Source organism: Cupressus sempervirens, chromosome 11 (genome assembly GCF_028749045.1).
Source record: "Cupressus sempervirens isolate cs-2001-9-10 chromosome 11, ASM2874904v1, whole genome shotgun sequence".
Lineage (NCBI taxonomy): Eukaryota > Viridiplantae > Streptophyta > Pinopsida > Cupressales > Cupressaceae > Cupressus > Cupressus sempervirens.
This window is the reverse complement of record NC_143128.1, coordinates 193,511,623-193,529,000: the sequence shown is the minus strand read 5'-3', so window position 1 is coordinate 193,529,000 and position 17,378 is coordinate 193,511,623. Positions and strand designations below refer to the sequence as shown.

General features: G+C 29.7%; 1 protein-coding gene across 2 annotated transcripts; it reads right to left on the bottom strand.

The window, feature by feature from the left end:
• Positions 1-15,201: 15,201 nt before the first annotated feature.
• On the bottom strand, positions 15,202-16,032 carry LOC149528843 (uncharacterized). 2 transcript variants are annotated; one of them, XM_089811590.1, is made up of 3 exons: positions 15,916-16,032; positions 15,747-15,796; positions 15,202-15,627 (listed from the first exon to the last, which is right to left on the bottom strand). In XM_089811590.1, the coding sequence occupies exons 1-3, from the start codon at positions 16,028-16,030 to the stop codon at positions 15,469-15,471; spliced, it is 324 nt and encodes a 107-aa protein (XP_089667716.1). In that variant the 5' UTR covers positions 16,031-16,032; the 3' UTR covers positions 15,202-15,468. The 2 variants fall into 2 exon arrangements, with proteins under 2 accessions (XP_089667716.1, XP_089667717.1); XM_089811591.1 differs by having other exon boundaries at positions 15,747-15,790; positions 15,916-16,028.
• Positions 16,033-17,378: the final 1,346 nt, after the last annotated feature.

Sequence of the window (17,378 nt, the reverse complement as noted above, 5' to 3'; positions counted from 1 at the left end):
TATACAAGGAAAAAAAAACATGATAGACCTTGTAAAAACAAAAATGATATATTTCCAAAGATAATACCAATTATAATTCCATAAACACTCTATTGCATGTTAAACATTCTTAGATTATTGTTGTTTCCTTCACGAAATTTAAAGCAAAATGAGTTAATTATTTATATTACACATGGATGCATAATAAATATATGTAGTAGTAGATACTAATCTCTTTGCAAGCACAAATACATGAGGTGGATGCACTTTATCTAGCAAGTATAGTCCCTAAATGTTAGGTAATAGTTCAAAGAATAATCTTCACTTCTGCAAGTGAAAACTATCACCAAAAGAATTCATCAATGAAGGTTCAGGTTCAATAAAAATTAAAATAACACAAAAACTATTTCTCAAGATAACAGCACACAACTCTATCTATTTAACCAAAGAGGGGGACTAAAAAGGAAGGGTAATTGAATGTCTATGAAAACTTCAAAGTGATTAGATTAGATGATTTGCATGGAATAACTTCATGTCTCTTCTTAGAATCATATTCCCACAACACATATAAAACAACTACTTTTCATCTTAGGGGATCTAAATATACCCTTTTAATGATATATTTCCTTACTTGGGAAAGGTTTCATGAGCCATATGACACATTAATTCTTCGGATTACAAATAACTCCTTCCCAAAGGGACTTCAAAACACTATGCTTCTTTGGTCAAGGACCTACTTACCATCGTCAATCGAAAAATCCTAAATTCATTAAAAAAAAAAAATGTACGCATGTACACAAATATAGCATTGGCACCAATGTTAAAAGATAACCTAGCTACTCAGAAAATCAAAAAATAAAGATAACCAAATGAGCATCCAGGAAAAATAGAACAACATGGCCTTCACCCAGGTTTGCAAATTTATCATAGAAGTTATAGCTATAATGGAAATATCTTACTTTTTTCAAATCTTCATTTGCTTTCTCCTTCTCTATGGAAAGTATATTTCTCTGAAGAACAAAAATGCCCAGTTTTAAATATCGTCTAGGCCTCCTTGTAGAATAAAGAGGCATGAATTTTTATTCCTCTACATTGTTGTCATAATGGGACAACTACTAAATGGTAAACTAAAATGTAAGTGAGATGCAAACAATGATTCCAAAAAATTTTGATAAATTGTTTATGAAATCAGTAGTTGAAAATTTAAAATACCTCACCATACATTGTTGAAAGATGTGAGGAAGGAGGAAACATTTTGACAATTTAAATTGAAATCATTTGCAAGAAGTTGTTAAGAAAATGCTTAATATAGATATCTAAATGATTTTCATGGAGGCAAAAGGTTAAATTAGAGGATTGTGGAAAATTAATTTTTGCATGTAGATGACAACAAGGAAACCACTTGCATGCATTGTACTTGGTCTCTACACATTCACATTGGAAGGGGTGGTGGACGGTAGTTGGTAAAAGATCATGCTCCACCATTATATTTATAGTTTCAAGATATATTATATAGATGAACAATTCTATCATTAATATATTGTAAGTTGACATAGTACAAAAGAAAAATGAAAAAACTCAAAATAGTAATAAAACAATATTTTAATTTTTAACTACGACCTCATACTTCGATTAAAAGGAATTGGAAATGAACTTGCTTAAATATAAATGGAAAGTGATAAATTTTAATTTACTAAGGTTTGGGAATTTTTACTGTGGGAGAATAAATTGCAATATCATGCCACAATATTATTTTTAATAATTGGTCTAATATCAATGTTGCAAATTTTTGTGCAGGAGATAATGTAGATGGGATTTTAATATTAAGTAGCATTTCAAATTAGTATATTTCAAATTAAGTAGCATTTCAAATTACTATATTTCCTACCAACATCTAATAGTTTTCAGATGTAAGACAATTTTCAGGCCATTTTGTGTCACAACAATAAAGTCTATCAGCTTAAATATATTTAATTAATATGAATAAATATACAAAATATATAATATTTTTAGTATATATAAATTTTCACTAAATATTTCCTTTTTTTACCATGTATTCTTTTTTAAATATATTTTTAAATGAATATATTCAAAATATAATTTTACATTTGTACATGTATATACAATTTGATTAATGAAATATTTTTTTAAAAAGAAATATATTGTTTTGCAACCTTTATTATTATAAAAACACAACCCAAGATAATAAATAAATATTTTATATATTTAAATATATTTATTTAAGACTATGAAGTACAAGTGCTACCTTTTAATGTGCACAATATTGTTTTTCAAATTTTAATGTACTCAAAAGTATAATATAAATTCTATGTAATAATCAAATAAAAAAGGAATTTGTCCATACTCTTTCATTTAACATTGCCAATATACTATTGCATTCACCTTGTAAAAAAATTAAATTAATTTCTACTGATTAATTAATTTCTTTAAGTAAAATATTTTGATAGAACTTCTATAAAGAGGCATGAGGCAACTATTAAAATGTTATATCATATAATGGATGTAACGAAAAGGTCAAAACATAAATTGAAACAAATATTTATAAATTGGTAGTCTATTGTACACTTGTTATAATATGAATAATAATATTTAATCAAATTTTCACATTAATTAAAATTACAAATCATTTCACATTTTCTATACCTTTTTTTTTTCTTACTAAATTAATTTTAATTTTAATAGTTTAGAAATATAAATTTGATTGATTTGGTAAATTTCTTTTAAAATTTTAATTGTTGAATATATATAATTATATATTTAGGAAATCATTAAAATATAATATTTTAGCATTTGCCTTTACCCACCTCTTAAATGGAATATCCATTCAAATCCCTGTATCCAAAATATATATAATGTGAGGCTAGGAAATAGGTGAATTATGAGTGGGACATCATTAAAGTGTTCAATTATAAGTCCTCATCCCTATATTTTAGGAGACTAATTCTAGCTAGTCAAACTTTGAAGAATACCATAAAAGTTGAAATAAACTATGAATGATTTTCATGTTCTTATGATAATTCTAATTTTAATCTTGAAAGAAAGACCACACATATGAGAGAGTTTCTCTTCCAATTGCAATTATGGATTCCTATAATTCATAACCCTTGAGAACATGATGTAATATTGGTACAAAATAAACTAATAGTAGTGAGATTCCAACTATAAATCATTTATTTTATGCACATGTCCTTTGCAGTTGCAGCTATAGGGGAAGTAAATCTATGATATCTACATCAAAAGTATTGTTCTAGTTTCACAATGCATGCCCCTTTTCAACTAGAAATAGGGACTCCATACTTTATGTTTTTTCTTTTTAGATCCATAATATGAGGTCTGAGTCTTTTTCTATTGCTTTTTGACCTAATCTAGGTCCTTGTTCGGAAACCTAGTCTTCAAAAGTCAAGTTTCTAAGAGAATAAGTCTTTTTGCAAAATAAAAACTCCACACTAGTGCACCTCAAGAGGTGTAGTCATGCATTGATGTACTAAAAAGGGGACATTCACCTTTGGTGATGCACAGATGTGCATCTGCGCACCTGCACAACACCATGAGGTGCACCTTGCCAACCTCTTGTCCTTCCCACTTCATTTTCTTTCCCTCTAGCCTTCTAACTCTCATCTCTGCATCTCATTTAGTGTGCCTTCTGCTCTCATTCCTCCTACAAAATGAACTAAAAACATGTTGATGCACACCTATTTTTGCTTATAAAACATAATAAAAACTTGTAAAAAACATAACCAGCACTACAACTAAGGTGCATAGTAGTGCACCTTCAATATTCCTCTCTTTTTGCACTTAATTCCATTAAGGGTGCATGTCAACACACCCCACGAGGTGTTTTATTGTGCACCCCAATAGTCAAAAACCTTTGTAAGGGTATAGGAGCACCAGGTGTGCCCTTTTTTGCACAAAAGAATTATAAATTATGCTTTTTCTACTATTTTTGAACAACTATGTTTTTTAGGGTTTTGTTCGTGTCTATGTTAGGGTTTATTAATTAAGTATTTTCAACTCTTCAAACTAATGCTTGCTTCTTTGTGCAAATAAAAAGGGCATCCTCAACTTCTCGGGGTCATAACTTTTGACCTAGAGCTCAACATTCAGAATTGTTTACACTGTTAGAAAAAAGAACTAAAAATCTAATTTCGATCAATAAAAAAGTGAGCCTTTAGTTGCCTAGTTTTATAGATCAATGAAAGTTTTAACACAAAATTTTAAGCAGAAGACCTCTGAAAATGCCATTAAAAAATGCCTAGAAAATCTTGCAAAAATGTTTCAAATATTTGATCATTATGGATAATTTGGATTGCCAGGAAGGATAGGGTAGTTGGAGAGAAGAAAAGATCAAAGATACAGAAGTTTGACACATAAAATAGAATAGGTTCCTCATCTTATGCAAATATTAACGACAAGATTTGACATGGGTGCCTCAAAATTTCAAAGAGAAGAAGTAGAACCTGTTCAAATTTTTGAAATGTTTTGGCTATAAATAAGGTATAAATCATCAAAAGGATATATGTAAGCACACAAAAGTGATCGAAAACCCCATTTCAAAAAAACCCAAAAACTATTTTCAAAATTGAGAACTTAGATTTTTTAGCGAATTGAGGTTCTGAGGTGTGCTAGTGTGCTAATGCACTAGTGCTTTGGTGCACTTTTTCAATGGTGTTTTGGAAGATTTTGAAGGGTTTACAGGTGCGCAGTTGTGCTAGTGCACTTTTTCAATGGTGTTTTGGAATATTTTGAAGGGTTTAAAGGTGCACTAGGTGTGAAGGTGCATGTTTTCAATGGTGTTCTAGAATTTTTTGAAGAAGTTAGAGGTACACTAATAGTTAACTACTAGTTCTAAAATTAGAGCTTTCCATGCATCGAAAATGCATTTTTACAATAGTTTAACTCCTGCAAATACTTTGTAAAGATGGTGCTTCTCTTTTTGCCACCTCCAGACACTCCTACATCATCTGATAGCCTTCTTCTTCTTATTTTTGAGATGTAAAGGCTCATGCACCCATTAAATGATATAATATGGATGGAATCTTACTAAGCACTAGTTAGATAGTTAGTTTGTGCATAAATAGATTTGTTTTCTTAGTTTAGAAGCATATGTTTGCATAAAGAGATCTCTCACTCTCAACACAAATTGAGGACAAGGTTTCATATAAATTTAGGAGTGTAACATGTATTATAGGTTGTCACCATTATTTTGTAATAATATATGTTTTTGGTGCTCATATTTGGAGTGTAGTGATTCTTTCCTAAGTATGCTATATTCTGTGGATGAATATTCATGCAATGTAATTGAAACAAAAGTTTATTGTATTATTTCTAGTTGTGTGATCTTTTAATTCTAGTGTTTTCTATAGTTTCACAAATTCCACTGATGTATCTAGATCGAGAAAAGATCACCCATTTTGTTCCTTCATAGGTTTTCTGTCTCGCATGAGTGCACATTTTGTGGCCTTGCAATTTGATGAAAAGTGAAACATCATACGGTTACTAAATTTTCCATTGAAAATTTCATTAGTGGAATTAAGGAAGCAATACTTCTATTTTCATTGGTTACCTACCAATCTTTTCAAAGGCTTAACTAACAGACGTGTTGTTTCTATAGCTTCTATCTATTTGGAATTTTTTTCTTCATGTTATTTTCTTATACTTCTTGTTGCCTTATCTTTTTTATTTTCTTTCCTAACCCCTATTAAAACTAGGAATTCATATATTTGCATTACCAAAATTACATTCATGAAAAAGAGAAAATACCAAAAAACATATCTCTTTTGTGGTTAATTTTGAAATAGCAAGTAGGTTGGTCATTTGATCTAAAATTGATTCAAACTAGCAAAGACCTCCTTGTGGACATTCACATCTATCTTCAACCGAGTGGATTGTAGTAGGTCTTAAGGTCACCTAGAACCTTGGAGTTGATCCTTAGATTAGTTTTTCAAGAGAGGAGTTTGAAAGAATTCATGCCATTAAGCATCGTACAAAATGACAGCTCAACAGAAGTAGCGATAGAAGGAGGGCCTCAAAATCATCCGGCTCAAAAAAAAAAATTTGTTGTCTAAAGATTCTACAATTTTGAAAAATAACTATGTTTGCAAAATTTTAGATGGTGCACAGGTGCACAGGTGCACTGGTATGTAGGTGCACTGTTGTGCTATTTTGAGAAAGTGTTCTTCTTTAGAGGTGTTCTTTTCTAGAATCAACACAAGCTCCTAGAACTCAGTCACTTCACAAGCATCACAATGATAAAGGCATACCAAGAACTCCACCTATTTGCATTAAACATTCCATCTTCATCATTTTCTTTACATTCTACTTTACACATTCCCATCATTATGTACCATGTCTTTCCTCAATGCCTAAAGTTCACCTTTGAACCTAACTAGACCATAACATGACTTGCCCAAAAATCTTAAAAAGTTTTTCCCATGGTTCATCTATGGAGAATCATGAGCAGCAAAAGATCATATTAAAAATTTCAAGGAGATCTATAATCAAAACCAAATTCAGCATATGGACATGGTATGTCACCTTTTCCCTTACACTTTGGGGGAAATGGTATTCAATTGGTACCTAAATCTACCACCAACATCAATAAGGGATTGGAACTCCTTTGAGAGAAAGTTTCTAGAGCAATTCCAGATCTATATTGATCTAGCTATCCTATATCATCAGTTCATCTCAATTAAGAGGGATCCCCATGAGATTATTTCATAGTTTAATCATTGCTTGTATAGGATGTATCAAAGAATGGAGTTTACTTACATTATACCACAAGTGTTTGTCACCCAAATATATTTTGGAATGATGGATTCATTAACTTCTAATTTTTTTAAGAAGGCTCCCACCCAAATACATTGATACCATTGAAAATTTCTTCAAAGAGTCTATTGCATTCGCGAAGTAGGTTACTACTGCTCCAATGCCAACAATTACATATTTAGGGTATAAGTCTCAAAAGACTGCTTTCTTTGAGCAAAAGGTAGCTGCATCCACGGAAGTAGAAATACAATATGGCTAGAGAGTTTGAGTCAATGAAGTACATGATGTTTCCTTTATCCAATGAGCTTGTCAAAATTAGGTTGAATTCCTCTAGAAATCAAGGCGATCATCCAAGACAACTTGCTGCCCAAAACAACTATTTCCAAAATTAAAGCAAAAATTTTGGCCTTTATAGTAACATCAAAAATGAGAATAATGGTATTATAGGTAGGAGACAAAGTGAAAATGGGTATGGGCATAATGATGTTTTGGATCAACCTCCCCAAATCATGGAGGAACAACCTTAGTAATTTAGTGCAATGGTGTTTGAATCATGTGATAAATCTATAGGAGGACAAAATAATGAAGATGATCAAGAGGAGTTTGTGTTCCCATTCAATGAAGAAATCATTACCAAGTGTTGATGTTTCAATAAGTATAGATATGCCAATAAATTGTGAGGAGGCAAAAAAATTTGAAGTTCCAAAACTCCATGGAGTTGCCAAAAGTGATGGAAATGTAGAAGATCCTGAGGATGGTGAGATTTTTGAATAAAAAAGTCATCAAGATAAAGATAAAAATTCTTTCTACTATGATATTTATTCCTCATTGAATAATGATAAGGTACCTCCCTCAAAACAAGATTTGTCATTAGAAGAGATGGATAGAATGCTCAATTTGGTCTCAAGCTTGACTGAGGAAATGTCTACTTGTGGGTATTCTACATGCATATCAAACCATGCAATAAATGAGTCATGTAGACTCCATCCATTTTGGTTCCATTTAGAAGAAAGTTTTCCTAATTTCTCGTTACCTTGGGAGATCGCAATGGAGGGAAAGTATGATTTTGAACAAAAATCTTTTGGATATGAGGCAAAACATCTTGATTGATGATAATAATAAATCCTATAATTTGAAGGGAAGGTTGGGGATTGGTTTTTCTAGTCTGAAGGAACCTAATGTGCTTCAATGGGCATGTGGAGTTGTGTACCATGAGATAAGACCACTAGAAGGAGATATTACAATGTGTGAGTGTACCCCTGTAGTGGGGGACTCACTAGATCAGGTGATATTTTCCCATTATCCCTCTTAGTTTGATGATTTTCAATTTGAATATGATGTTAAAGCTAAGAGAGCTTGTGTATGGATTAATTATGGTCATGGAGAGTTACCACAACTTCTAACTTTGTATGATTTGTGTTTGGAATTTGAACCAAGATTGTCCAATTTTATTTTATTTTGAGTAGAAAGATGGATCAGCTTTTCTTAGAACAATATGTGATTCATTAGTATTGCACATCATGAGAAATCTACTAACAGCCACCCCACATTCTTATTATTCAAGGTTTTCTATACATAATTTTTGTTCTTTTTTGTTTTTAAATATTATTTTTCTTATTCTTTTTAGGCTTTCTAGTTATGTGTTAGTTTTCTTTGAGTTGAGTCCTTTTGTTTGGGTTTCATTTCTTTTTGTTTCTTCTTTGAAAGTTGCATCAGTCCAAAGGTTAGGTGCACTCAAGATTTTATCTTTATGTTTCTCATTAAACAAATTTTTGTTTTTGACTTCTAGGGAAGAGGTATTTCTTTGTCAAAACATTTTAATGATTATGTTTCTTACACCAACCAAGGAATGGATGTTACTTGTAGTAATAGAGGATCTTCTATCTTGTATTTAGAATTGTAGATCGAAAAGTTCTCAAAACTTTGTAAATTTAAAGAACAATTATCTTAGGTGTTTTTGAACCAAGGATGAAGGTAGCAAGGGATAGTCCAAACCCTACTAGTTCAAATAGAAGGTTCTTCTCAAAGGAATTGCTAAGATCATTGTTTGGTATGAGAGTTTCCAAAAAAGTTCTTAAAAGAGGAATGTAAGGGATGTTCACAAAAGATTGAATGTGAGAAACGACACCAATGTCTTGGTCACACAATCTAAGTGTGGTTAGGGGATCAAAAGACAATAAAAGAGGAAAAATTGGTGTCAACAATGAAAGATTCTACAAAGTCTAAGAATGGTAATCTAACTATAGGGTTATGCACTCCAAATAGGCTATCCAATATCAAAACAATTGCTCCATCAAATAATTAAATGGTGACTTGTGAGCTACATGAAGCGAGTATTCAAAAGATTACCAAAGACTTCAAATAAAAGGAAATAACCCATTAAGAGCCCTTAGGACTTATTCTCTCATGGTCAGACAAGGGATTGATAAATAGGATTCATGAAGATTCCAAAAAAAGGGACTAGAAGGGGTGGAAGATTGTTTCCAAGTTGTCAGAATTTTTTGATAAACTACATTTTGAGATGTTAAAGGAAATAAATAAATTAAACTCACACTGAACATGGAGATTCAAGATTCTAGGGTTTTGATTGTAAAGTGACTTAAAATATGCTTAGAATGTTTAAGATTCATTTGGTGTTTGATACATACCAAAAGGAATGTTTTCTGATGAAGAAACACCTTTGTAATTTCCTCTTTTTTTTTGGGGCTATTTGTTGCGGTTTCACAATGCACATGCCATTTTGCCTAGAAATGGGGACCCCCTACTTTATTTTTTGGCTTCTTCGATCCCTAGTCTAGGGTTTGAGTCTTTTTCTAGTGTTTTTTGATCTAATTTGGGTTCGCATTTAGAAACCTAGTCTCCTAAAGTCATGTTTATGAGGAAAGAAGTCTTTTTGCAAAATAAAAAAGGTGCACTAGTGCACCTCAACAGGTGTGCTAGTGCACCAAATTACTAAAATGGGGACAGTCACCTTTGGTGATGCGTAGATGCATAGCTATGCGCCTATACAACACCATGAGGTGTGCCTTGTCACCCTCTTCTTCTTCACACTTCATTTTCTTTCCCTCTAGTCTTCGAACTCACAACTCCGCATCTCATTTAGTGTGCCTTTCGCTCTCATTCTTCCTACACAATGAACTAAAAACATGTGCACCTATTTTTTCTTTGAAAACATAATAAAAACTTGTAAAAAACATAACCAACACTAATACTAAGGTGCATAGCAGCACACCTAATTAGGTGCGCTAATGCACACCTTCAGTATTCCTCTATTTTTGCATTAAAGTCCATTAAGGGTGCACATCAGGGAAACCCATGAGGTGCATTTCTATACACCCCAATAGTCAAAAACCTTTGTAAGGGTAAAGGAGCACTAGATGCACCTCAGAGGTGTGCCAAGTGCACCCTTTTTTGCACAAAAGAGTTATAAATTACATTTTTTCTGGTGTTTTGGAACAACAAGAGTTTTTTGGGTTTTGTTCATGTCTATGTTAGGGTTTATTAATTAAGTATTTTCAACTCTCTAGACTAATGCTTTCATGTTTGAGTAGATAAAAAGGGCATCCTCAACTTGTCAAGGTCATAACTTTTGACCTAGAACTCAGAATTCAGAACTGTTCACACCATTGGAAGGAAGAATTGAAAATATAATTTTAGTCCCTAAAAAAACTAGCCTTTAGTTGTCTAGTTTTAGGGACCAATCAAAGTTTCAACTTGAAATCTTGAGTAGAAGACCTTCCAAAATGCCTGTTAAAAGTGCCTAGAAAATCTTGTGAAAATGTTTCAAACATTTGATAATTTTGGATAATTTGGATCACCTAGTCCCTCACCGCGAAGGATAGGTTAGTTGGAGAGAAGAAAATATCAAAGAAAAAAAGGTTGGCCACATAAAATATAATAGTTTTCTCATCTTACGTAAATATTAATGACAAGATTCAACACAGGTGCCTTGGAATTTTAGATATAAGAAGCAGAAGGAGTTCAAATGTATGAATTTTTTTAGCTATAAAGAGGGTATAAATCATCAAAGGGATCAAAGTAAGTACAAAAAAGTGATCTAAAACCCCATTTGACCAAAACCCAAAAACCATTTTCAAAATTGAGAACTTTGATTTTTTGGCAAATTGAGCTTTCGAGCTATGCTAGTGTGCTTTTTCAATGGTGTTTTGGAATATTTTTAAGGGTTCAAAGGTGCATTGGTGCAATTTTTCAATAGAATTTTGGAAGATTTTGAAGGGTTTAGAGGTGCGCCCAGTGTGTAGGTGCACTTTTTCAATGGTGTTCTAGAATTTTTTCTAAAGAAATTAAAGGTGCATTGATAGTTAATTGATAGTACTAAAATTAAAGCTTTTTATGCATCAAAAATGTATTTCGAGAATAATTTAACTCCTGTAGATGCCTAGTGAAGTAGGACCTTCTATTTTTGCCACTTGCAAAGACTCTTGCATCATCTGATTGCTTTCTTCTTCATATTTTTGATATGTAAAGACTCATGCACCCATTAAATCATATAATATGGATGGAGGCTTACCAAGCACCAGTTAGATAGTTACTTTGTACATAGTTAGATTTAATTTATTAGTTTAGAAGCATATGTCTACATGAAGAGATCTCTCAATCTTAACACAAAATTGAGGACAAGGTTTCTTATAAATTCAAGAATGTAACATGTATTATAGGTCGCCACCATTATTTTGCAACAATAAATTCTTTTGGTGCTCGCATTTGGAGTGTAGTGATTCTTGCCTAAGTGTTTTATATTTTGTGGATGAATGTTAATAAAATGTAATCGAGCCAAAATTTTACTGCATTATTTTTGGTTGTGGGATTTTTTAATTCTAGTGTTTGCTATGGTTTTACAAATTCCACTGACATATATAGTTTGAGAAGAGATTACTCATTTTTTTCCTTCATAGTTTTTTTGTCTCACGTGAGTGTACTTTTCGTGGCCTTACAATTTGATGAAAAATGAAACATCATACTATTACTAAATTTCTCATCGACAATTGCATTAGTGCAATTAAGGAAGTGTTGCTCCTATTTTCATTAGTTACCTACCAATATTTTCAAAGGTTTAAGTCATAGACATGTTGTTTCCGTAGCTTATGTCTCTTAAGAAATTTCCTTTCATGTTATTTTCTTAAACTTCTTGTTACCTTATCTTTGATATTTTCTTTGCTAACCCCTACTTAAAATAGGAATTTGTATAGCTACATTGTTAAAACTACATTCATGAAAACTAGAAAATACCAAAATACATATCTCTTTTGTGGTTAATTTTGAAAGAACAAGTAGGTTGTTCATTTGATCTGAAATTGGTTCAAACCAACAAAGGCCTCCCCATGAACATTCACATTTATCTTTGACTAAGCAGATTCTAGTAGATCATAAGATCACCTGAAACCTTAGAGTTGATCCTTTGATTACCTTTTCAAGAGAAGAGTTCAAAAGGATTCCTATCATAAAGCATCATACAAAATGACAGCTCAACAAGTATGTACTGCTCTATATAACTATAAAATCATGGAATTCCATCTTTCTAGAATTTTTATTTAGTTGACCCATTTAGTTTTCTTTTATAATAAATTTGTTACTAATAAAAATAAATTTTGTTCATCAATCGTCGATCTACACTCTGATTTAATGGTTTCTGTGATGACTTTTAAATGAATGTATTGTAATGTAAGTTTTTGTATTCAAGAATTTGGGATTTTTAGATATTTATTTTTATATTCTTTGTAAGCTTCACTATGAAATTGAATCTTTATCATAAAATTGAGGTTGGGATAACATTAGAAAGCAGTTTATAGAAATTTAGTAATGTGAAATTTTGTACTTAAATAACATTATATTCTACTATAAAATAACTTATAAGATTTTCTTAAAAATTTCTACATCTATATCAATATATAGTAATTACTCTATGTAGATCTTTAAAATATAAGTCTATTTTATAATATAAATTTTAATATTAAAAATAAATTGAAAAAAAAATATACTCTATGCAAAAGAAAATTAAGTTTATAATCAAAACTAAATAATTAAAAAAATTTAACCTAAATATAAATTATTTCTATGAAGCAATTATATTTTTTAAGTAAACTTAATTTTCATAGATAGAAGATGGATGAAATAATTCTTCATCTAATTCATTGGATGATTATAAGTGAAACAAATAATTTTTTATTTCTTAAGAAAAGCTATCAATTTTATTAAAAATTTGAAAAATCATGAACCGTAATTCGTAATTCTCTGACATTAGTGATCACCTAGAACAACAAGTGCCAAGGGCTTGTATTTGTCATAGATTATTATAGTTGTAATCATGTAGAACAATAAAATAAAATAAAATAATAATATTGATCATAATTTTATTAATAATAGATTAATATTTTAATAAATTATATAAATGTAAAGACACTATTATAACTTAACAAAATATTTGTATAAGAAATAATATTAAGATGGAGAGATATTTCCTCTTACTCATAAAATAATTAAATAATTACACTAGATTTTAACCTAATAAAAAAATATTTTAAGAAAAATATAATATTTGTATAGCATCTTTCACAAATACAATAGTATTAATTAAGTATTATAGTAAAAATTAATATGATGAATGCTTTAATAGCCATATTTTACAAATTAAAGTATTTAAGAGTTATTATGAGGAAACAATGATAAAATTATTATTTACAAATCCAAAAATATTCATTTCCATACAATGTTTTTATTTTTTATTTAAAATATAAAATTATATATAATAAAAATGTATATGTCATATTATATAATTTTATAATACTTACGAGGTGATATAACTACATATTAGTTGTTTATAGTATGGTTATATTATATTAACAAATCACATATAATTGTTAACAAGAATTTAGTAGAGAAAAAAACAATATGGAGGAGCTTCCTATAAATTATAGGGCTCATATAAGATTAAAAAAATTGAGACTATCATGTTAAGATAAATAAATTACATAATATTAAAAAATAGTAAATAAGATTAAAACTTTATAAAAATTTAATATATGAAAGAAGGATTAAATTTGATTGGTGCAAAATAAAATAGCTATTGCACTTATTTTGTTTTGGAAAGTGAATGCAATTATATATTGCCTACGACAAATACTACAAATACTACAAGTGCCACATAGTGTTTTGTATTTCCTTGATAATAGTTTAAGATTAAAAATTTAATAGTTAGAAAATAGTGATTTGAAGTAAGTTATAATAGTTTAATAATAAAATTTAATAGCTAGAAAATAGTGATGATAATTTAATGATAATAATTTAATATAATTTAATTAATATTTTTTTAAGATTACAAAAATTATATTCACAATATTTAAATAAATATTTGACGAATAATAATTTCTATAAAAAATTAATGTTAGAATTCACTTATTCTCTTTAAATTATCAAGATTAAAAACAATTATCATTCAAACTACATATATCAAATAATAGTTTTGACATTAAATATTTTCAAATTTATAATATGTAACTATTATAGCTAAAAAATTATTTTATAAGTTTTATGAGCTTGATATAAGTCTTATGTGTTACATATTTTATATATTTTTTATTCTTAAATATATGATAAACCGCTCCTAAGAATCAAATGATATTTTAAAAATTAAAATTTGACATATAAATATATAAACTAACAAACACTCTCAAATAAATTATTAATGTTCTAAACTCAAATTTAAACTAATTTACCATGCCAGACAATTCAAACATGTTAGGTAGGTGCCAATCAGGCAGCGTAGAACTCAAAACAACAATATACTTGCCCAAACTTCCAAAAACCTACCCTGAATTCGCTCTCTTCCCAGATACTTGCCCAAACTTCCATTCATCGGCTTAATGAACAAAATGAAACGTACTGAATTTTAGCAGTAAATTTGTGAAATATTCAGTACGATTATTACCAATATTTAGGAAAAAATTAAAAAGTAATCTTTTAAAATTAAAAATAGAATAGAAGAAATTTTAAAACAGAGAAACAAATTTTATTACTATCTAATATTATTAAATATCATTCAACTCCATAAACTTAGCAATCTCTAAGGATAGAGACGCAAATCTATTTTAACATGCGCAACAATGAAACTCTTCCAACACAATGTCTGATTTTTTATTTTTTTAAATTACTAAATATTTCAAAATACAAAACATGTTCTGGGTTACGTTATTGGAGAATAAAAGTAAAGGTAGAAACTGGAGATACAAGAATTGATTGTCTACTTCTGTATATAAAACAGCTGATTTAATAGAGACAATATCACAATGTTTGACTTGCTCATTGAATAGAGAACAAACGAAATGTCATCAGATACTTTTTTATTATACGATAAATATTAAAATATAGATTCTAATCTATAAGACTCTTACTTCCTGCACCTAATTATTTTTGTAATATGTAATATTTTCCGACATTTATACTTTTAAATTCAGTCTTGATTTAAATAATCATATAAGTGATGGAGAATAGAGCTGCAAATTCTAGTTCAACTTCAACCATGTTGAAAATTCTTCCAATACAATGTTGGAGAAATGTTCAAATTACTAAATAGTAGAACATAAATAAAACAAGTTCATGGCAACGTTGTTGGATAATTTAAAGCTAGTAAAGCTAGTGACTAGAGATCCCAAAATTTAGTATCTGGTTCATTGAAAAAAGCATAGCTCATGCAGAGCTGTGTGATTCTTCACCATCCTCCAAAGAAGATGCAGCCGTTCCACAGCAGTATAATTTGGTATGCTTTGTACAGCAGTTACCGTGACAGCATGAAACATTTCCCAATGGGACGATATCATCTTGTGGAGTGGCAACAAGGCTGTTTTGCTGCAAAGGTAAATGAAAATCCGCTTTTAATATTATAAAATAAGAGTCAGTCAAAGTACAAAATGTCTTGGAATAATAGCCAGATATCAACCTTATCAAAAATTGAAGTGATCACATACCCAAAGAGCCCAAGGCGAGAATCGTTCAGAAGATTCAAGACCGTCTGAAACTGCATTGCAGAAACATTTTTCATATTCAGCCATGAAAATTGTTAGACAAATGATGAGCAATGCAACGGCTAATACAAATATTACTATGGATTAGAGATTTTATAAAGTCTTAACCGACCTGAACTTTCGTTGATGGTCTGGTTTTCAGAAACATCAGAGAATGAAAAAACTGGCAACAGAAATGCAATCGCAAATGCAGATACCAACGGAAGGATAATCATCTTGCGACCCATAATGATATTATCACAGTTTATGCAAAATTGTTAAAGCAGCGGTGCAACTTATAGCGAACGTGTTGACTCGAATTACGAAGGGATTGATCGAGTCTCTGCACGCGTTTTTCAAACAGTTCTCCCGTGTGTGAAAATGGATAAAAACACGTTTTGACTTGAATAGAGACAATATCATAAAGTTTGACTTGCTCATTGAATAGTGAACAAAAGAAATGTCATCGAATACTTTTTTATTAAACGATAAATATTAAAATAGAGATTCGAATCTAGAAGATTCTTACTTTCAGTAAATTATATTTGAAAAATATAATATATTTTGACATTTATACTTTTAAATTTAATCTTTATTAGTTTCTGCCGAAGGCAGGATACTATAGCATTCGGTGAAATGCTACTTTCCAATTAAAGTATCCAATCATATTCTTTTATTTTTCAAACACTTTTAACTATATATAGTTTTTAAATATATTGATATTTTACTAATTTGCAAAAAAATATTTATTTCTAATCTTATTGGTTGTATCCTTGCTACAGTCATGAGTTAGCTTTTATTTTTTCACTTTAATTTTTTTTTTGTTGAAACTTTATGACTACCATTAATATGATAGACAACTCATCAAATGAAATAAATAAGTTTGACAATATGTAAGAATATCTTTGCTACCAAGACAACTTGCTGAAATGAAATAAATAAGTTTGACAATATGTAAGAATATCTTCTTCATGTTTTGACATATGTTTTCTTGAAAAATTAAATTAAAATATATTTCTCCTTAACTTTAGACTTTTCTACAATGTAAATATTTGGAAAATCTAGTTTTATAATGTGAATTAGTTTAACAAATAACGGAATAAAGTTTTATATAATTTTTTTCTATCTTTATATTTGTTAATTACAAAAATTAAAAATAATGTTTAATAAAAGTCATAAAATAGTAATATAAACATATAAGTCTTAGAATAAAATTCTTTTGTAAAAGTTGCAAATTGAACATTGTAAATTACAATTTAATTTTGCTTAAAGGAGAATCTAAATACTTGAATTATATAAGACTTAAGCTAAACATACATAAGTATTAAGAAATCAATTGACATTCTACTAAGATGACTGGTTGCATAAAATATATAATATATAAGATGGACGCCCTTCTCTCCGTAAGCTTGGGTCAGAATCTGTCTATCCCCTACTATTGAAAGGGCACAAACATAAGAATTTGGATCTTTTTTTTGTAAAGGCAACAGCGGAAGCAAGATCTGGATAAGCTACTTTAGCAAGAAGTAGAACAACTACAGTACCTAGCTATATTGCATACATTTTTAATAGTTTAATACTTTGATCTTATAAGCT